Here is a 22,402-nt window from a genome sequence, read left to right as displayed (position 1 = left end):
TTTGAAGTAGTGGTGGAGAAAAAAAAAAAAAAAAGAGACAAAAGTGTCTGGAGCTCAAACTACTGCCCTTGGGGGAATAAAGAGATATAGAGAGGAGAGGAGATGAAAAGAAAGTAAAGAGAGGAAGGTATGTGCAGAGAGAAACATGTTTTGGATTGAGAGGTTGAAGAGGAAAGAGTCTCTGTGTGAAAGTTGAGGCCTCCTCTTTAGGATGCTTATTATTTAGCCCTCATTCATTTGTACCTCTTTACCTCTCTGAAGTCATCATGTTTACACAAGCTGTTACTGCCATTTCCCTGTTGTCTAGCCCTCTGCTGTTTTCCCTCCTTCTTTCCCCTCGTTCTTTGTCTTTTTCCTGCTGGTTGGAAATCTGCAAGGCTTGCTCATCGGCGCCAGCCTCTGCTAATCCCCTCCCAAAGCACCTTAGCAACGCTAGGAATTTAGAGATGCTAAAAAAAACACACGACGACAACAACTGTTCTTAACACTGGGCTCATATTGGCAAGAGTGGCCACATCTTGAGATGTGTGTGTTTTCCATAAGTAGTTCAGAACAATCTGGAAGGGTGTGATAACCGAGGATCTCTCAAGAGTGTGTGTGTGCGTGTGTGTGTGTCAGGATGCGTGTGTGCACAAAATGGAAATGTATGTTTATGGGATATAGTTCCTATAACACGAGCAACCTGGTAATCACTACATGTAGTCACCTGAGATGCTCATTATCTAGTCCACACACACACACACACACACACACACACACACACACACACACACACACACACACACACACACACACACACACACACACACACACGGCTAGAAGTGTGTGTTTTTCTACACCTGAGCGAGGCTACGATAGACCGAGAGGCTGAAAGAGTGAACAAAATATAAACGATCACACACAGCGGTGAAACAACTTGTGTTATTAGAAGCCAAACTTTGATGTTTGCCAAATGCCTCGACGAAAAGAAAAAAAAATCAATAAAGCAAGGTTACAACGCTCGTAGCAATTATGCCGTTAGTTATTTTCATTTGTTGGCTTTTGCGGTTTTCACACATCAACACCGATCACCCCCACCTCTCTCTTTCTCTCTACCTAAAATCAATTACTTAGGGGCAATGGTAAAATAATTGAGGGCGCATTAAGACCTTGAAATTAATACATAGTTAAAACTTTTCAATAACTTCTCACTTTGAAATATTAATTTACCTCGCAAATTGAATGTGAAAAAAAGGATGAGGAGCACAATGTTTTATTATTAGGCAGCAATAAGATGCAAGTTTTATTTAATATGTTTTTTTCAGCAAAAGCCTAGACAACAAAGTGTACAATGTTAGCGCATAACAAAGACCTGTCTCACAATATGATAATCCAGGAAGAAAAATGTAATAATATTATTTTTTTCAAATTTAAAAACATAAATATACATAACATAAAGCTTCATGCACTAGAAATATGTTAATCAACACCTAGGATGAAATGAGAATAATAAATGATTATATTCTGCGTCTCTAAAAGAAGTTAAATGAGAATGACCTGTTTCCCACTGACGGAGCTTCTCTGTTCCCCTTGTTCCAGATCAGTACGTTTGTTGTTCGGGCCGGTCACACATTAAATACACTCAAGGCTGTAGAAATATTCATTACAGGCATTTTGACGGATTTTACAAATCTGAAAATGCAGCGGCTTCTTGCCAACTGAGGGACTAAGAGTATTAAGACACTGAAGCTGGCTCCAGTGAAAGGGAAAGGGGAGCTGGGTTTTCTTTTTCTTTTGGTTGCAAAAATGGGCTGGTGTTTCTGAATATCTATTTTTTTCTTTTTTACAGCTCGTCTTTTAAATAAGATAAAATAAACTCACCACATGCTCTGAAATCCAACACTGCACTCAGCTATAAAACACGGGGCAATAGGAGAAAGGGATGTGTGTAATTAAGGGGTTTATAGTAGGTAGCATCACATGGGAAAGAGTGAATGGAGGAAATTTGGGGCTCTGACTGTCACTGACATTTTCCTAAAGGTCTTTTCTCCCACAGCACCTATCTTCTAGTGCTCCACGTAATGATGGGCTGCCAGCAGAGGAGACGAGGCGCTATCTGTTAATCACAGGCCCACAGTGATCCATGTCCACTGGTGATAGCCATGATGGACAGTTTGCTGCAAGAGAGAGACAGACAGAGAAAAGAGGGAGATGGACAAAGAGAAGATATTGATTTGTAGCGGGATCAAATGTCAAAAGTCAATAAATAAAGCAGAATAGAGCAAATATAACCCTGTAGTTTCAAAAATATGTCTATATAACAAACATATATTGTGTATTATAACATTAACAGATGAAAAATGTTAACACATGGTTCAGTCAGAATACTTAATAGCCAGCAGGTTATCACATAAATTACTCAAATGTATCCCGCTGCTTAAAGAGTCTGATAGCTGACAACAATCTAATGGCCGCGGAAACAAATTGAGTCGGGTTATAATCATTAAGAACAATTTATCTGCTCCTTTTGGACATACTGCTGTGACATACACATATTTCACTTGTTCCAATCTGACGCATCTAAACAACCCGGTTTGTTGATCACTTGACCCCCGCAGGGTCCAAAGGTCAGCCCGGTTCAAACAGCTATCAGCGTGCAGCAGGCGCCATAAAACTGCTGTTTCTGGTTTGAACTCTTTGACCCCACATTAACCTCATTCTCTTCCACAAGGAGAATGATCACCTGCCAGCGAGGAGCAGAAATCCTTTACAGCATCTGGTGGGTACGCATGTGTGCAGGCCAGTGATAGAGAGACACTGCAGGTGTGTTGTTCAGCGCTCTCTATTGAGTGGATGGTGGAGTTAGTGAGAGTCAGTGAGGGCAAGAGACTTTCAGTCAAACAGCGACCTGCAAAGTGTTTAAGAACAGGACTAGAAATTGCAAAGAGACTCACATTTTTCATTGCCATCTCCTGATTTCCTCTCAGTGTCACAAATATGCCCTGTTTCTCCTGATTTATGACAAGTTCTACCCTTTTCTTCTTCTCCTCTTTGTTTTCACAACCCCCCCACTGGCACTTTAAAGTGTATTTAAGCCATATGTCTCTAAAAAAGTGTAGTTTTTCCTCCCAGACAACAGGTACAGAATGGCAAGTCTTTTTTTTAAGACTTGCAGAAGGTTTATTATATATTTTTTGTAATTCTTTGTAAGCTACCATATCGTGATAAACACTTATTTTTGTGGGCCGACACACCAGTTTTGGTTTGGAAATCGTCCCTCAGTGATCACTCATGTACCATAGTAGCAGAATAATTTATATTTTTACTTGATGACACCATGTTAAAAGTCAGATGATTGACGAAGTGATTACAATTCATTCTGATGTAAAAAAATGAATTGGGTAACAATTTTCAAAGCAATCGATCAAATATTTTTGAGCCAATTCAATGAACTATATTTACTGTGTGGTGGTTTTAAGACTCAACAAAGAAGTCAGGTAACGGTTTAAATGTACGTCCAAAATGTCATCACTTAATAATGGTGTGTTTATCTTATGGCCCATAATTATGTAATGTGAGATAACGGTGACCCTGACCTCTGACCACTAAAACATTATAAATTCATCTTTGGGTCTGAGTGGATGTTTTAGCCAAATTTAGAGAGCTTCCCTCAAGGTGTTCCTTTGATATTGCAATGAGAGTGGGAGTGACGGACAACCTGAAACATACTGCCTCTGGCCACTGCTAGTGTCGGCACAGAGTCAAAAAAACAAGAACGTCAACTTCATAGTACCACAAGAGGAACTTAGAAACATCCTCTGAGAACCATGAATGTCTGTACAGCATTTTTTTCAATATGCAGTAGCCTATAGGTTGAGATAATTTACTGCCTAGGTAGAAACCCTGCTGATGGAGCTGGAGTAAAAGTAAGGGGATCTGCTTTCATGGCATTAGATTAGTTATTTTTATTATTGTATCTCAGATATTTCAGCCTGAACTAAAGCAGAGAATCGACCAACCAACATTGCCATCCATAGAGTCATGCCTCTAACAATGCAGCCACAGAGAGGCTGAATTAAAGCGTTCCCCCTGCTAAAATGATACATTTTGTACAAGAGCCTGTTGAAATGGGAGGAATAAAAGAACAGTGAAGTAAGAAAGAAAGTAATAATAGTCTGCAGGAGGTGCCATTACTCTCAAACTATTCTACCCCAACTCTCACCCCTGTTATTACAAACCACATGCTTTAAAGTAGTCTGAAAAAAAAAAGGTTTGCTCGGGCTAGTGGAAAATAAACAGGAAGCCACTTTGGACATTTTCATCTACATTTTATTTTTAATTCCCACTTGTGCTCCTGGGGACAACCCTAACGGCCCGTCCACGCGGCGGCGTGCGTTGAAGCTTCAGCGTTTCTGCCCATTCACTTTGAATGGGGTGACGTCACGCTTTGCAGAACTGCATTGTGGGAGCGTTGCTCGCTTCAAAAGTTGAGCAATGTTCAACTTTTGAAGCTTCGGCGGAAGTGTCAGCCAATCAAATCATATGCCAGTCAAACCGCGTGCTTCTGTGTCCTGGGCGGGAGATTCATGTGATTTGTTGTTGGTCGAGCTTCAGACAAGCTCACCGGCAAGCTTCAACGCACGCAAGCTTGTGGACGCTGCATAACGGCCCGTCCACACTACAGCTTCAAAAAAAGCTTGCCGGCGGGCGTGTCTGAAGCTCGACCAACAACCAATCACATGAATCTCCCGCCCCTGACACACAAGCAGCGGTTTGATTGGCTAGAGCTTGTACTGGCATATGATTTGATTGGCTGACGCTTCCACCGAAAGCTTCAGAAGCTTCAAAAGTTGAACGTTGCTCAACTTTTGCAGCCTGAAACGCCAGGAAAGATCCGCTCTGCTACCCACAATTCAGTTTGGCGAAAAGCGAGGCAACGTGACGTCACCCCATTCAAAGTGAATGGGCAGACGCGGTGGAAACCGTTTTTGAAGCCGTCGAAGCTGTAGTGTGGACGGGCCGTAAGTGTGTTTGTCTCCATGAAAGAGACTCTATGTGGAGCCACTCATGGTGAAAAAGAAACTGAGTACTCGGCCAAATATACTTCCTTCGAGTTTACAAAACAGCAGGATTCTAGAGGGTACCTAAAAGTTGTTGTGTGACCTTTCCTTGTTGTTCTGTTTGCCTCAGATTATCAGGCCACTGGTTTAAAAGGTGTTTGTCCAGACCAAACAATACAGATGGAACCCAAGGAAAATGGAGTTACAAAAGTCCCACTCCTTTAATCCCTTTAAAAAAAATACACTATAAGCTTCCAATGTCTTAAAACCGAGACTTCTTCGTTTGTATGCCCTCTAATATGACATGCTGCAAATGTATACGAGCCAAACAATGTAGACGAGATGTGAGGGTTATAGTCCCCCTCCAACACATCTCTACATGCAACTACCGCGGCTCATTCTCATGCGATCCATTGCACCTTCATTATGATACTCTGCAGGGGAATGAGAGGTACGCTCATCGTAGATTGACTGATTACTCGTACTTGGGGTCTTGTCTGATTGTCTCGCTGCTCGTGTATCTTGCCCTGTTGGACCTATTTTTAGCTACGCAGCTGCACTCTGAGATCGCAGCAATAACGTTTGTCAGTACAATGTTAATGGAACTGATGCTACATAAGTAAAAGAAAAGTTGCAATAATGCCCAGTTTTTAAAACATACACGTTGGGAGCTGCAGCACTGCATACAAAAGATTTTAGTTCATGGCGAATAATAATTAGCTTCTTAGCTCACCACGCTGCTGGTCTTCAACCACTAAAACAGCTGTGCTAATCAGGTATGGCAAATATGGCACACCAAATGGAGAGACTTGAGAAAGTATTACTGTTGTGTGGAAGCTGCAGACACCCGAAAAACATATTACAATGGATCTGCTGCCATAGACAGATGGTGGCTTTTGCAAGAGTTCTGTTGGTGGAATAAAATAACGTTTTATTGCAAATGTTGTCACAGGCCAAGTGTAACGCAGCGTCCACACGGCGGCGTGCATTGAAGCTTGCCGGCGGGCGTGTCTGAAACTCGACCAACAACCAATGACATGAATCTCCCGCCCCGGACACACAAGCACGCGGTTTGATTGGCTAGAGCTTGTACTGGCATATGATTTGATTGGCTGACGCCTCCCTCGAAGCTTCAAAAGTTGAACATTGCTCAACTTTTGAAGCGAGCAACACGAGCCGCCGTGTGGACGGGCCGTAAGAGCCATGAACGTCAGAGTGGAGATCCTGTTTTAGATGTTTGATTGTTTATATTTTGGCATTGGTCTTTGTTTTTGTGTTGACCGCAACTTTTTGATAGCTGGATTATTTGGATTATATGTTTTGTGTTAACAAATATCTACGGAATGACTTTTATGTGCAATTGCTGGGTTCTGTTTTGCATTTCAATCAAAATAGGAAAAATTGAAATAAGAGCAACAATATGCAATTCATTCATTTTTCTGTAGCACATCATATCCTGATTAAATTGCATTTTACAATTATAAAAATGCCATTTTGCCAGAATGGATGAAGAGGAGGTATCGGTGCAGAATACGACATTGTAATCCATCAGCCTGATGTGTGTGGAGGTGAGTGGGGTTATTTTGCAGCTCCCACATGATTAAACACAGAGGCTCATTGTGCTTTTGGCACTCCTAAAGTGGATGCTGCCTTTTTTCATATACATTCGTCTTGCTGCCCTCAGCTGGAAGCAGGGATTTAAGTAACTGAAAGAGGTTTTCATGGATCAATAAAGACATTAAATTTCACAAATAATGCTTCCTTAAAAGCAAATGTCTTTTTAAAAAAAAAATATTTTCAGCATTTTTCTGTACTTGTGGCACATTTCTTCCAACTATTCAGTTTGCTCTTGTTGACAGAATTGCCTAATTTACAGCTGAGGATCTGTTGTCAATGCAATGTCTAAGACTTCATTTCCACCAGCAACTAGCTTTGTGTGCTTTATTTCAATTAAATACAATATGAGTTTGTTTGCACCTCTCCTTCCACCTGTATGCCATGTGCTGTCTCTGCACCAAACAGTGAAACAGCATTTTGAATGGCACACAAATCCACTTATTATAGGGAGGCTAATACAAAGCCATTTTTATCAGTAACTGATGTTATAAGCAACTCCATTAAAACATGTCTACACTAAGATCTCTACACTTCTGATTTACTTTGCTTAGTATGTTTGGCTGCTGATTTTCAATAAAAACACCTCCAATCCAGGAGGTGTTACCTTTTTATGTCCCTGAGAAGTTATGGGAGTTGCAGTGGATGGTTTGGCATATAAATCATACAACTTTGACACTGAAACCCATTCAACGCACCTGACCCTGACGATTTCTGTTCACAAGCCTCCAAATGCATCAGCCAACATTGGTATCCGAAAGATAAACCTGGGCACACATTTTGTTGGCCACTTGGGGGCAGTGGAAGCCCCCAAGTGGCCAACACTGACATACTATCACCTCATAAAGCAGTTTCAAATATGTTTGCTTATTGCCTTAGGGAAACTTGTGGCTCTTATTCGCTAAGTACTGTATTTTGTACATACAACTATTCAAAAACTCAGTCTTACAGGTGCTGGACATGGACTGTACGAGAAGTGGTTGTATGTGTATGAGAACATGTTAGCTTAAAATGAGTCCAGTGTTCACTTTTGATGGTTTTTTTACCACTTGTAACCTTAGACAGATGTTTGATCCACTTGTATTGTGTCCGTGCAGCATTAACTATTCTGAGGCACAGAAGCGGTCGATACAAATATAATATGACAGGTTTCTCATTCATAAGGGTTGTTTTGGAAGGCCAAGTGGATCCTAAATGTTGTTCAGGTTGATTTGTTCAACCTCGGCCTAATTCGTAAAAACGTAACCTTATAATATTTTAGAGAACATATAATAATTGAAGTGAAATTGTAGTTCAAGATGAGGACTTTGAACAGTTTGCAGAATATGTCATAAAAGTATTGGTTAGTAAGTACATTGGTTGACCCTGTCAAGTTATTCTAAAGCAGGAATTTGAAAAATGTCATGGTTTTCTTCACAAAACTGTACAGCTTGGACTTATGAGTTATAAATAGAGATTTTTTTGCTTGAATTTATGATTATAAAGCAGAGTGCCTAACGTAATGGCTGTAGAATAATGAACAACATCTGCGCTTTAAATTGCTTCCCTATAAGCCTCACTTTCAATATGCACTTCTATTTCCAACCAGGTACTATCTCTTGGGAAAATGCACCCATTTAAAAGTTTTGAGCAGATCAAATGGTTGCTATTAGTGGTTATGTCTACTTTTCTAATGCATTAGGGGGAAATGCTGCACTTGATACATTGTGATAAATGAAAGTTAAACCTTGTTAAGCAGAATTAAATTACTTTGTAGCAAAACGTTAGTTGGTTAGTTCTAGAAAAAGATGTTGGTCCGGCTTTTAATCAGTACTTTTTTTAAGTGGAAGTGGAACTTATTGTTGTTGTGAACCCAAAGATAACATTGATGGTTTCACACATGAGGCGAACACCTGTCTTCTTAGTAAAAGTCCCAACCTAAGTCTAAATAAGAATACCTCTGTCTCTTGCCCCTTCTGACCCACATCTATGAGGGAGAAGAACCACTGAACGATGCCCATTTAATTGGCTGATAACTAAACTGGTGGAAAATTAAGGATTGATTTACAATTCTTTCACAATTAAAGACCCTTGATAAATACATTACTTCCTACATTACCGTTGGCAGCTCAACAAAAAAAAAGTTATCCACAGGTAACACTAAAACCAGAGAAGTGTGAACTATGGAAACTGCAAATAGCCCCTTTGACTGTGTCTTGCTCGACATTATCACACGCCAGGCAGCTATCAGTAACCATGTTGATATAGATATTTTAAAAAGTAGATTGATTTACTTGCAATATTGTTTGGCTAAAAATGAAGTGTGTCATGTCATGTGTAAGGTAGCTCTGAGGAAAAGGGAAAGTGATCTGATTTTCTTCAACTTCAAAACTACTATCAGACACAGGGTAAAAGCTGACTTGTTTTCGTATTCCATTTTAACTTGCATGACGCAGAGGCTGCTTATTTTCAGCAGCTTTTTCAATTGAAGCACTTTTCTTTTCTTTTGTAGACCGAGCACTAGTGAGGTCACCCAAACCCCCAGGAAGAGTGCCAGGATTTGAGGCACTCTTCCTGAAAAAAAAAACAGTTAAATGACAACTTCCAGGTATATCACTTGATGCCATCAGGCCCAAAACGTTTTTCTCCCCATGCTTACATTGGGAAAGAGATGCCTGAGAAATATTTGTAGTGGTAACTTCTCAGTATAATCACAATGTGTCACTTTCTAAATGACTAGAGGCTGAAAAGGGTACTGATAACTGAATGAGTAAGAAACCCTCCTTTATTCACGTGAATAAGACAGAGTGACACGGGACGAGTTTAAAGGAAACACTTGTGCACTTACTATAAAAAGGCCCATAATGTGGAATATCTCCCAAACCAGGTATCTTTATCAATCAGCCTCTAGTGCTATATCCAGTTCTCTTTATACATCTATGAGGTCACCCCCACTTCAACATGTTTGAATTTGGAGGATTCAACAACAAGAGGAATTAACAGTGATTAACTTTGTTGGGTTTTGATATTCAAATACATTACAAGTCAAAACATACATTAAAATAGATTTAGTAATAGCTATAATGACATGTAAAAAGAAAGCTCATACACATTTAGAGCATACAAAGTTCACGGCAAATATAATTAGACTCTTGAATAATAATTTGTGAATGTCTCTGTGCTTTTAAAGGAGATATGTCCTGGGGGTCCTTTGGACTCATGACCTCTGTGAAATCCTGGCTGCAGCCCTGACAGTCTCCTCATCCTTTCATCAGTGATGGACAGTCAGGACACTCAGTATGCTGCACCCCCCACCCCCTAAACTCCCATCTTCTTCAAACTTATTCTTTCCTTTCTCCTCCTTCCTCCCCGGTTCCCGTGGAGTGGCTGGTTTTGTGTGGCCCCAGCACTGTCCCGTTTTTATAACTACTCTGACGGGTTACCCCGGTCCCCCTCGCACCTGCGCCGCTCCCAGGTCCCTACAGGAATGCGCTGGGGCTTGTAATCGCCTTTGTGGGGGCCATTGAGTTGTACGGCTGACTGAAACTTCCCAACCTCACAGCGCGCTGGCCGCTGAATGGGGCTCAGCGTGGGGCGGCTCTCCAAACCTCCACCGCTGCCAAATTCCTACAGTGGAGCTCCACAATCACTCCCACACAGGCCCCGATATACCGCCAGGCAGGAGGGACAGGGAGGGGGTGTTGGCGTGTGTGTGTGTGTGTGTGTGTGTGTGTGTGTGTGTGTGTGTGGGTGTGGGTGTGTGTGTGTGTGTGTGTGTGTGTGTGTGTGTGTGTGTGTGTGTGTTGGGCAGAGTGATGAAAAAGTCTACATTTAACTCCAAATAGACACTTTTATGCGTAATATCACCACTCTCAATGGACATCATTTCTTGAGTTTTTGTTATTGTTAGATTTGGTAAACAGTGATTTAGTGCAATAATAAACCAAGATTATACATTTTCATTTCAATATCTCACCTCTTGTCAAAATGTCCCAGTGCAGATGCTATTCCAACAACGGAGAAATCTGAAAAATAAAAAAAAATGGAAAATAAAAAAGGCGGTTTTGAATGCTGGACAAAGTTTGAAAATAAAAGCAATTTCTCATAACTTTCAGGACATTTGTGCTGCGTTTCGGTGCATTAGGTCTGTGTGCCGACATATAGCGTGGTAGCTGTGGGTAGATAGAGCAGCACTGCAGGATTAAGAGGCAGCAAGATTGTTAAACATGTCAACGTGTAATTGCACGATAAGGCCCTTCCGAGGAATTCATTGGCCCAGTTGCTTTCTCTATTCCGCGCTAATCTCACCCGGCACATTCGCTCTGTGCAATCTGTCTCCATAATCTTCTGTGACAGAGCGGGCGACGAGAGCAGCTTGCCTGGTAATTTTTTTAGGAAAAGGGGGGGAGACGTGGAGAAAATATGCAGAGGCGTGATAAAGTGACGCTAATTATCCCCATTTAGGACAGGGAGTGCAAGGGATCGGGGCTTTACGAGCAACCGAGTGTGCGCCGGAGCTGATGGCCTCCTAGCACGGAATATATCGGTGGCTACAAGATAAGAGCATCGCATAGTGGAGAGATTTATTGGCCGGTCAGCTAAACACACGCACACACTGACGCACACGCACAAACACACACACGTACAGCGCTGCCACAGCTTGTGCTGCACCCTACACTTACCCCTCTTCCACCTCAAGGTGTAATTTATTCGGGTTAAATTTGCCAGAACGCTCCTCTTTTAGCCTGGCGATGCGCCGTGACGCGCTCCGCCTCTCTGGCTTTCAGTGTTAATCCGCATCTCTCCACGTCAACAGATAAGATAGAAACAGATGCAAAACGCACGAGGAGGCCTTCCCCGTGCCATACGCTGCGAGAGATGTCTCCATAGATGCGGTTTCTTTTGGGTTATGGAATTTAAACTAATTTTCAGACATTGTTCCTGTGATTTCTGTCAATAGATGAATGCGCAGCCAGACGCTACACGCTTTACTTTGAGGCCTAACAGGTTTAATTGACATACCATGCAAGTCTTCATCAGTGTGACATAGGCCCTTTAACTATGTATTTGAGATTAATTGATTTTTCAAAAAGCCTAAGTGGGCATACATTTAACTCATTTGCATGTGTATGGCTATTAGCCTGTATCTATACGGGGCCTACAGGCAATAAGACAACTGTCAAAAGCAGCCGAGGCCTGTCAGAATGTGACGTCATTTTCAGGAGAAATGTTCAATATGTTAAGAGCATTTTAAAATGTATATATTTTTTTCTTAAATATGTCTGATCCATACTGAAGGTGTTTTGTACAAAGGTATCAAAACTCACCTCAATAAAAAACGTTGAAATGATGATGAGTCATCAGTCAGTGAGAAGTTAAAGTCCAGTCTGTGAATCAGATGTCCTGTATGCTTTTGGTTTCCAGTACATCGCAATGAATGTTGCATTATTATTATTATTATTGCTTTGTGCTGTGAATGCAATTGAGTTTTTTTTTATTTGGCATTGAGATTGTATTTTCCTTATTATGGCAGAGGTTTATTAACCTAAAGTCCCTTGTAGTGCGTTTTGTTTTATTAAATGTGAATGTACACTTTAAATCATCGTTTGTTATGTACTTTTCCCAAATCCCTTTACTGTCCTGCCTCTGTGAAGTGTCACTCTCACTGCCTCACAGCTTAACTAAAAGATGATATAATAAGGATTAAACCTCGATTACAGGATCTGTTATAACAAATATGTGTTTAACTGTTGATTTATCATCTTTAAAACTGTTCATTTGATTACCAAGGTAACCAAACTAAAAAAATGTTTTTGTGATTTTAAGGATGCACGTCTGAAGTCGTTTGTAATGTCTTCACAAATCTTTCAATATTCTAATTAAGTGATATCATATTTCAGTTTATGTATTCAAGTGTTAAAGTAGAATAAAGTGGAGGATTTAAAATAAAAGTCTGTCGGTGTAAACTATACCAGTTTAGGTTAAAGATCACTGATATTTATTTATTCATCAATTAATGTAATAAATAAATACTTTCATCACTAAAATATTGATTATATATTACTGCTTTCTTTATTTTACGTCTGAGTCGTATGATTTAAAGTCATGATCAAAACAGAAGGAGTGAAATTACATCAAACTAAATTTCAATCGGTGCATCTAAAACATATGAAGGTATTTTAATAGTTAAAATTATATATTAAAATCTTTTTTTTTTTTTTATAAAAGGCCAAAGGCTAACATTAACCCACAGTTAAAACGGGAAAAATTGTAAATAAGTAATAAAGCCTGTTGATAGGCTGGTACATTTTTGTTAGAGAAAGTCTAACTCTGCCTTTAAAAGCACAGAGTCATTATTTATGTGATCTAGAAATTGAAATGTCTAACAGCTTTGGAATTCGTTAGAAAAATATAAATGTTATAAATAAAGTATTTAATAAAATGATTATATATTGACAGAAGTTAACAAATATATAAAATAAAAATAAATCTGCTTAAATTGACACCGATGTTTTAAAACTCTTTACTATGGTAATATTCGGTTGTATTATTTAAGTAAATTATTTTATTGCTGTAACAAATTAGGACGTTTCGTTATTTACACTAACAGGTGGTTTGTTATATGAGGCCTTCACCCACTCTGTGTTATCAGATATATTTAGACAATGCCATTTAATGTGTAAGGAATATTTTTTATATAAATATGGAATATTGGCTGTTAACGTGGAATTCTTTAAATGTTCACATCTTGAATATGGTCTGACCTGCATGCCACTTAAAAATAAAATATTAAATTAATTTTTGAATTAATTGCTCATTAACCATTTAAGTTTGGCCCATGAAAAACACCATCCTATCAAAACGGGTTCCTCGGGGCCTACAGACTGAAGCTTTTACGCACAAACAATTAAGCTATTTAGAAGCTCGTGGGATCTATGGTGTCAACATTTTAACAGGTGTCTATTTTTCTCGAGTGGGAGATTGATAATATTCTTGTGTCCTAAAACGTGAAAACACTCCTGTGAGAACATTGTGTAAAATAATCAATCTAAGACCGTATTCTTGAGAATCAAAGCAACATCTGGTGAAATTTATTCAATTCTTCTTCATTGCAATATCAGGGCTTTTCACTTGCAGAAAAGCACTTAAATTACAACAGCAGTTGCCCGTCATCATTTGAAATATTAAAATTATTCACAATTTACAATAATTAGAGTGTTACAATAAAAAGAGATGATTTCGAAGAATTAAGACACAGGCTTCTGCAAATGAACACAAATGTTTAAAGAATGTGATTTCCCCATTTCTTTTAAAGCACTTTCTTAAGATTATGACACGTTATCTCATTTTCAATAACTTACAAGAGCCCTCCCCCCCAAAAAAAATAATGAGACAATTTAACCAAATACCCCCAAGTGGACCTGGCTTAACCCTCAACTTAAACTGTAAAGTAATGGACAAAAAGATGGTAGCACAATAACCAAAATCTCAGCATCAGATATATAATTCCACTGGAGGCTATTCAAAAAAAAAAAGCCGAGATGAATTTGCTATTTACCCTTCATTTACAATATCATAAACATTCTGTACAAAATGCAGGTAGTTCTCGGGACCGGGGTTATTTAGAAAAGAGGTAAATATTTGGTTATGTGTTCGTTTGCAGTTTTCAATTATTCTGTGAGTTTTAAATGTGTGTTAGAGGGACCGTCCCGTTCACTCCAGCCGTGGCGCTCTGGTAATGCTGCGGCAAGGCATGGAGTCTACTTTGCATTGACGGGTCCCCCGGCTCTCCGGTCGGTAAATACATGCTTATCATCTCTCTCAAGTCTCCGGGGCAAGGACCCCGTGAGTGTGTGCTGCTGACGGGAGGGCTTACACTCGGCTCCGACTTCACAAGCGACCCTAACGTCCCCATGGCAGCCGAGGAGGAGACGCCGGAGCCCTGGTGCTGTGAGTAGCTGATCCCGCCGTAGCCGGATGGAGAAGCGTTCATGTAGCTCTGAGAGTTCGAGATGGGGCTGTACTGCAGGGCCGTCATGTCGTAGCGGTGCATGGGCTGCGGGTTGTGTGAGTGGTGGTGGTGTGAGTGGTGGTGGTGCACCCCGCTGCCAGGGTGCTGGCTGTAGGCGAGCTGCGCCTCCTGCATCATCGCTGCGGCCGCCGCGGCTGCTGCCACCTGCCCCGAGTACGCACCGTTCGCCCAGCCGTTCATGTGCGCGTAGCCGGAGCCGGCGGAGCCTCCGTGACCCCCGGGGCTCTCTAATCTCTGCCCGACCCCGGATGAACCCATCCCGACTCCCATTCCAACTCCCATTCCAACTCCACCGCCTGGCCCAGAAAGCAGTCCACCAGCGAGGGAATATTTGTCCTTTTTCAGCAGCGTCTTGGTCTTCCGTCTTGGCCGGTACTTGTAATCCGGATGCTCCTTCATGTGCATGGCTCGCAACCGTTTCGCCTCGTCGATGAAAGGTCTCTTCTCAGCCTCGGACATCACTTTCCACTCTGCGCCCAGCCGCTTGCTGATCTCAGAGTTGTGCATTTTTGGGTTCTCCTGTGCCATCTTCCTCCGCTGGCCCCGGGACCAAACCATGAACGCGTTCATCGGTCTCTTCACCCGCTCCTGGTTCGCTTTGGACCCACTGTTCGGCCCCGTTTGCCCCGTGTTTGTGTTCGTTTGGGGACCGGGGGAATGGAGGTCAGTTTCCATCATCATGCTATACATTCACCTGGTTTTAAAGTTCGCCACCAACAGAGAAAAAAAGTCTATTTCAAGATGATAGCGCACAGGATCGAGTGCGCACAGGATGACTGGATAGCACAATTTAATATTCTAACTCCAAATGATTCAAGATCAAAATTAATCCAAAAGGGATATAAAATGTTCTCCAACCAGTACTTCACGCGCTCTTCGCCTGGGTTGGTTCACATCCACTGTGGCAGAATGCGCATTTGAGCCACTTTCCCTGTCGGAGTTGAGAAGTTGGTTAAAGCGGCGGCCATATGATGCGCACTGACAGCGGTTAAATGAGCCACAAGCGGCCAATGAGGCTCTAGCAGCAGAGTGATTTGCATGGCGTTTGGTCAGGTGACTAGAGGACCATAGAGGAAGAGCTCACCGGAGGAGGAGGAGGAGGAGGAGGAGGAGGAGGGGGGGCAGAAAAGAGGGTCAATCCCACAAATAGCACAAGGCATTTGAAATTTCCAAACACGCTTTCAGAGGCTTCAGCTAAACAAAAAATAACTAAGATTTGTTAGCAGTGAGTGGGGTGCAGACTGTGATTACCATGAGTCAAATATCTCGACACATTTTTAAAGATTACTTGCTGAATTTCGGAAATCACTTTACCACAGCTTCACTATAACACAGCTTTTAAATTCGCATGCTTCAGTTAAAGTTTGGGTACAAATATTTCCACTTTTCTCTTAATGAATGCTTGAAAATCAGACCATTTCCTTCATTTTTAAGCGAGTTATTCTCAAACCTTTTGTGATGACTAGAAGCCCTGGGCCACAACTGTATTTATATGTACTAAAATAACACAACAGTCAGCCAAAACCAATTCAATATCAGGCGATTTGATGCTCGAGCAGAGCCTCAAAATCCATTTGTTCAGACCTCTTCTCTGCCTGCCTCTCTCTGCCTTCAGGTGTGTAATTAAGGTAGTAATAGTAGGTGTAATAGAAAGACATTTTACACACTCAATACAGAAGATGATGTGAAAGAGATTTAGTGAAAAAAATGTTGGTCTAAGAGGAGAAGCCCCTCGGGATGGATCGCCATATAATGACGTGAAATTGCTGGGGCAAAGCGTCGTGATCGCCGTCTGCTGGCGGTGCATGAGCCTGTGTGTGTGAGAGTGAGTGTGTGTGTGTATATCTGAGGATGAAAAGAAAGGCCACGTGTAATCTACTCTGCCATCTTCTCTGGAGTTTTTTTTTCTTCTACCTGGCTGATAATTTTTTTTAAAGTTTCTTATTTAACAGGTTACCCGTGCGTAAAAACTGACAGGGAAGTCTTGGACTCCGCGCATTTATAATCCAGATTTCACAGCTGACCTCCCCTGAAAAGCCCAATCAACCCTTAATTGAAAAGGAAAACGGAATACCACATCCCGCGGCGAGACTAACGATTTAATCGTCCTTTGCTGTTTTTTATTTTAATTGGAGCTTAGCTTGATATGGCGGTGTGTTCAGGGCCTGAGGGAGCGGGATCACTCGGACAGATCCATGCCTCCCTGGTAATGGGGTTAACGGGATATCACACCGATGGTCAATAAGCGTCTCCTCTGGTCCATGTGGCTCAAGGCCCGAGAAGATGGCGATAGGATGATGGTGACACACGGAGAGTCACAGATTTGTCAGGGAGAGCCAGTGAAGCCATCACATAACAAATATATATTCATAATAAAAAAACAATGACGATAAACTTATGAAAAGGAAATGTAGGCTAATTAACACTTAATCACAATCACAGTAAACATTTTGAAAGTATTCAAAACATATTTATACATTTAAAAAGTAAGGAGTAGGCTATTTATTTACCAAACCAGTTAATTACAGTAATATAAACCAAAATATATTGGATGTTTTTCCAATAATATTTTTTTTGATAAATATGAATATAGCCTGCTTAAATAAATTCCTAGAGACTTCGCAAACGATGCTTCACAATGTTAAAATCCAGCAATGTGTGTACAAAAAAGGGGTATATAATTTTTAGGATCGATCGAGAAGGATTAATTATTATGGTTAATATTTGTTCCTCTCATTGTGGAGTGGGTTTAGGCTTGTAGAGGATTAGCCTTCACAGTGACACTGGGACCCCGGTGGCCCCTGTTTACTCTCCCTGTCATCCCCCATCAGTCACTCCTCTTTTAACAAACCTCTTTTCAAAACCTGCTCGCTCCTTTGTGCGCGGCCTCCGCAACAGGATGTGCGCACTGCGATGATGGTGCACAACTGGGGCCAGGGGTCAAAGCAGTTATATATACCCCAACCCCCCCAATGAATTTAAATAGAAAAATAAAAAAGAGAAAAATAAAAAAGAGAACAATTAGGTATAAATAGTACAATCTAAAATGCACAGCGTTTTATTGTGCCGTTTACTATGAGCCAACTTCCTCGCAAAGTAACACGCAGGCACAACGAAAGTGAAAGAGAGACCGATTGTATCTGGGTTCCCCCCTTTAATCTGTCATCTTTCCTCCTAAAGCTGTTAAGCCAGAACAACAATGTCCACGTGTCTCTGTGTGAGTGTGCAAAGCCAGCGGCGCGCGTAAAACTGGGTGGTGTTGGTTTTGGGAAATAAAAATAAAAAAAAGAGTAATGATCACCTGACCTGGACAAAAACAGCAGTTTACATGGGAAGAGCGAGAGAAAATAAATGTTTTACTGCTTCTATCTACAACATGTGATGATCAGCCCCCACCTGCTCCCCCCCTCCTCCTAAAAGTAAAAACACCGAGATAATCACGTAACCGAGCCGTGTAAAACAACTTGTGATAAACACTCCCATAATTTACAGCATGCAGCTGATCGTTCTCGTTAATCAGGCAAATAAAAAGGTGGAACCGATAACCTCTCACTCCCGAACACAACTGCTCGGAAAATATAACGGAGAGCAACTGGTAGCACCGCGAGCCCAGAGCAGTGCGCAATGTGCAGCCAAGCCCCGGTGCGTCTCCCTTGTCCCAAAAATAAAACGACAGCCTGCAGCGAGAAACACATATTATCTGCTTTGAATTAAACACAGCAGAGCGCAGACGTTCCGAAATAAAGGGATGCCATAAATACAGGTGTTTAGTTCGCTTTACCCCTCCCGTTTTTCAGCATTAAATCCACTTTACGCAATTGAAGATTTTACGCACAAAAGGAAGGTTTACTAATAAAGCATCCACAGGTTACATATTTATAAAAATGCCTTTTCTCTGAAGGGAATTATAAGCAAACTTACGCTTGTTCCCCTCGTTCCCTCTACTCCAGACCATGTGGGCAGATTTCCTACTCCATACTCCTAAAGCCGTCCTAAACCCTGCAAAGCCTCATGTAAGACCGCTACTCCTACTACAATCTGGCCGCTCGAGTGCCAAGGCCATCCGTGCCCGGTGCCCAAACCCACCACACACACTGAGGGGCAGACACAAGAAGAAATGACATTTATTATACACTCTAAAAAAGACAATTCCAAGTTATTGTTTCTCTCTGCGGAAGGGGCTTGCTTCTAACATAATGGAGCGTCTTTTGTGTGCCACAGAACAATACAAAACAAGTATTCTAATAAATAGCCACTTTTTTTTTTGGCTCTCCAGGATGAATGGGGCTGGAGCGGCGGGGTTCTGAAAGGCAGCTGTGCCGCATTGGGGGAGGAGGGGCGAGGAGTTGGGAGGAGCCCAGCACCCCCCTTCCTTACCTCCTCCTGGATACTGACTCCCATTACTGATCCTGGAACAGAAAATAATGCAGGGAGAGAGGGGGGGGGAGAGAGGTATTGACTTTGGAGGCTGTTTTTTTTACTCAGGACATACACTGTGTCCAACAATGTGATCCTCAAACCCTCAAATGTTGCCTCATACTGTGAAGTCCACAGTATCCAATTAGATTCAGTTCCTATGAACCTGCACAGCTTGCAAGCATGTGGCTCTGACAGCTTCTAGGTGGAGAAACAAACGCGCACACACACACACGCGCACACTCACAAACATATGTAATACTGTATAAGAAACAGCTGGGATCATTAAAGATTTCTTATTCACAGATATCGTCTTACATTTGGGAGATCGTAATATTGCATCAGAGTCTTTACTGGCATTACAGTATAAAGTGATGACATTATTGTCATATTCACATTACTGATGATTATCTATCAAAAATGCTGTTCTGTTAATATTATGTGAAAGCACCAATAGTCAACCCTGTCTCGATATCAATATCAAGGTATTTTATCAGAAATATTGTGATATTTGATTTTCTCTTTATTGCGATCTAGTGGCAACTGTTTCCTTTTTTGATGTGTTAAATGTATACAATGTCGTGAAATTGTGAAAAATTTCTATTCTAGTTCCTTCAAGTGCTGAGGTAATGTCTTTAAATGTCTGTTTTACCACTCAATAACCCAAAGACATTCAGATTGTTTTGATATAAAGCATAGAAAAGAAGATAATCCATATTTGAGGGACTGAAAACAATATTTCTTGCCATAAAGAATTCCCTTGTCGATTTTCTGATCAAAAAAAGTTGTCCGGTATTTCTCTGTCGCTGCTTATCCAGTTGACTAATCCTTGCCACTCTCTACACACAAGCAGAGCCTGGCACGGCAGCTCCTTCCCTGTTAATGAATCAAACTGCAACAGGCCTCCTGGCTCCAGACGCCCTGACGGAGCTGATGGAGCTGGCAGGACTCGGAGATGCTTCACACACCCATCTGCTAACTGCTGGAGCCAAGGTGAAAACAGTTTGCGTCCTATAAAAGTAAGACCTTCTATTGTTTAGTAACAAGGGGTGGAAACAAATCTTGGTGATGCTTTTCCACAGAACATTCATTGCTGTGTAATGACTTGATGAGGTAAACTGGACAAACCGTGGGCCTGCCATCCACAAATATATAATTTAACATGGAGAATCTTATTTATTTTCTAGAATAGTATAACACAGAGAAATATCTCAACTAACACTACTTTGGTTCAACATTTCAGAATAACCCTTCTGCTTTTTCTTGACTTTAGTTGAAAAAATGCCGAAGGTTAAACAACCTTTTCATACACTTTCGGCCCAGGAAAATAAAACCCTCGCTGCACATTGAAACCACGTCTACGTCCTGTCATTTATACTCATTCACCAGAGATTACTTTGTCACTTTGCTCAAATGTACTGCATCAAATAAGAAGCACACAAACCACGCAAGCAGGAGATGGACACAAAGTGGTAAAGCTTAGTGAAAGGTAACGTTGAAAGGGGGAGGAAAGAGGGAAGAAAGCGAGAGGAAAGCGAGGGAGAGAGGAGGTCAGGTTCAGACCTACGAGCGCTGAGGGAAGAGTGAGCCAATCGGCTAAAAGCAGAGGTCTTAGCTCGGTTCATACGGTCTCTCTCCAACACACAAATCCCCACAACAGGATACTCAAAAACCTAAAGCCCTCAGAAACATCGAGAGGCAACAACACACGCATCTTAGAAGTCAAAGGTTTTATATGCATGTATCTTAACTCCTTTAAAAGTCTCTCTTTAACATTATTCAAATAGTTTGTGAAGGTGAATCACTGCTGAAACTATAAAGGTACACACTTGAATAGAAAGAACGAAATAAAGTATTTTTATAGCTTAATAGAAGAAAAGACTATTGGACACGAAAGTGGAACATTTTCCTTAGTTCACTAAATAAGAACATTATGTAAAATACCTTTAATGTACCATGGCACTAATTGAATGTAAAACATGATAAAAAAAGAATGTAAAGACGTTCAAATAAATGAGATGTTGAGAATATTCAGACTTGTTATAAGTAGGATTTATTAATGTATGTTAAAATCGACCGTGTCCTTGTTGAGTTTCAGAGCAGGGTGGTAACAGCAAACCGAAAAACTAAAAAGTGCAATTCTTTTTTTTGACAGAGACAGCATAACATGCCATTCAAATCTGGGGCAGTCTTGTCTACAAGCAATTTGTTCTTTTGTTGCTCCATGTGCTCTATTTATATCATCTTCTTCTCTGGGTAGAAATGTAAGAGAAGGGCTTGATGGAGTGGTGAGTCAGAGACAGGGTGACATGAACAAGTGAGAAAGAAAAAGAGAAGAGGGAGAGAGGGAGAGGAGAGAGACACCAGGGAGGCCAATGTCAATCCCACGGCAAACAGCAGTGGATAATCATGGGCTTTAGGAAAACACTGTGTCCATAATGCTATTACCCAGGATTACCTACTCCAGCAGAGCAGGCGAGACTCTCTTCACAATGTGCCCCAGACCTTTCAGATAATCATCTTATCACAGATAACAAACCCGGAAGAAACATCCCATTATTCAAGAAGTAGAAAAAAAACTCCACGGCGTGTTCGGATGAAGACATATTGTAAGCCTAAATTATTCGAGTGGAAAAATATCAGATTTTGAAATTAGCACGCCAGTCCCTTCCCCACTTTCTTTCATTCCCTCACTGTCTCTTCCTCCCAGGGCGCTTTCTCCTTTTCCCGCAGGGCAATTAGAGACAAGATTTTATGCACTGTTCAGCTTATCAATTAGCCATAACACCTTCCGCTCTGATTGGTCTGTAATGAACGTAATGGTTTTAACAGTCGGGAGTTGCAACTCTTAGAGATGCTGTGCTAATGGTGTCGCCACGGCAATGGAGTCACGGTAACAGCTCTGCGGAAAAGCAGTAAGGAGGAGGAGGAGGGGGGGGGGCAAGTCAGCTCTCCCTAACACATCTCTAATTAGAGCTCACAGTCAGTCATTACTGATGTAATAGGGTGTAACACTAATGGCTATCAGGCAAGCCCCCACAAACAACAGGGGGGGTTCTTGTAAGGTGAGAGGAGCAGAACATTTATGGAGGAGGAGGAGGAGGAGGGAGAAAAAAATAGATTATGGTGAGGAGACGAAATGGAAAGTTGGGGGTTTGCAAGGGAGGTCAAGGAGTGAGGAGAGTGATTAGGGGAAAGTGCGCCTGGCTGCATGGAAGGCTTTTTAGTGAAGTATAGTCAGACAAGGTCAGCGCCCATTAATGGAAAAATCTTTCTTTGATGACGGCGAAATGCATCATGTCGGACATTGACAAGATATAGA

General features: G+C 41.4%; 1 protein-coding gene across 2 annotated transcripts; it reads right to left on the bottom strand.

Moving 5' to 3' along the window:
• Positions 1-1,267: 1,267 nt before the first annotated feature.
• Positions 1,268-15,629, bottom strand: sox1a (SRY-box transcription factor 1a). 2 transcript variants are annotated; one of them, XM_010772867.1, is made up of 3 exons: positions 14,509-15,629; positions 10,609-10,657; positions 1,268-2,156 (listed from the first exon to the last, which is right to left on the bottom strand). In XM_010772867.1, the coding sequence occupies exons 1-2, from the start codon at positions 15,352-15,354 to the stop codon at positions 10,637-10,639; spliced, it is 867 nt and encodes a 288-aa protein (XP_010771169.1). In that variant the 5' UTR covers positions 15,355-15,629; the 3' UTR covers positions 1,268-2,156; positions 10,609-10,636. The 2 variants fall into 2 exon arrangements, with proteins under 2 accessions (XP_010771169.1, XP_010771168.1); XM_010772866.1 differs by lacking the exons at positions 1,268-2,156; positions 10,609-10,657 and having other exon boundaries at positions 13,695-15,629.
• Between the last annotated feature and the right edge of the window lie 6,773 nt (positions 15,630-22,402).

This window comes from Notothenia coriiceps, unplaced genomic scaffold (genome assembly GCF_000735185.1).
Source record: "Notothenia coriiceps isolate Sejong01 unplaced genomic scaffold, NC01 NC01_scaffold00011645, whole genome shotgun sequence".
Classification (NCBI taxonomy): domain Eukaryota; kingdom Metazoa; phylum Chordata; class Actinopteri; order Perciformes; family Nototheniidae; genus Notothenia; species Notothenia coriiceps.
This window is presented reverse-complemented; position numbering and strand designations above follow the sequence as displayed.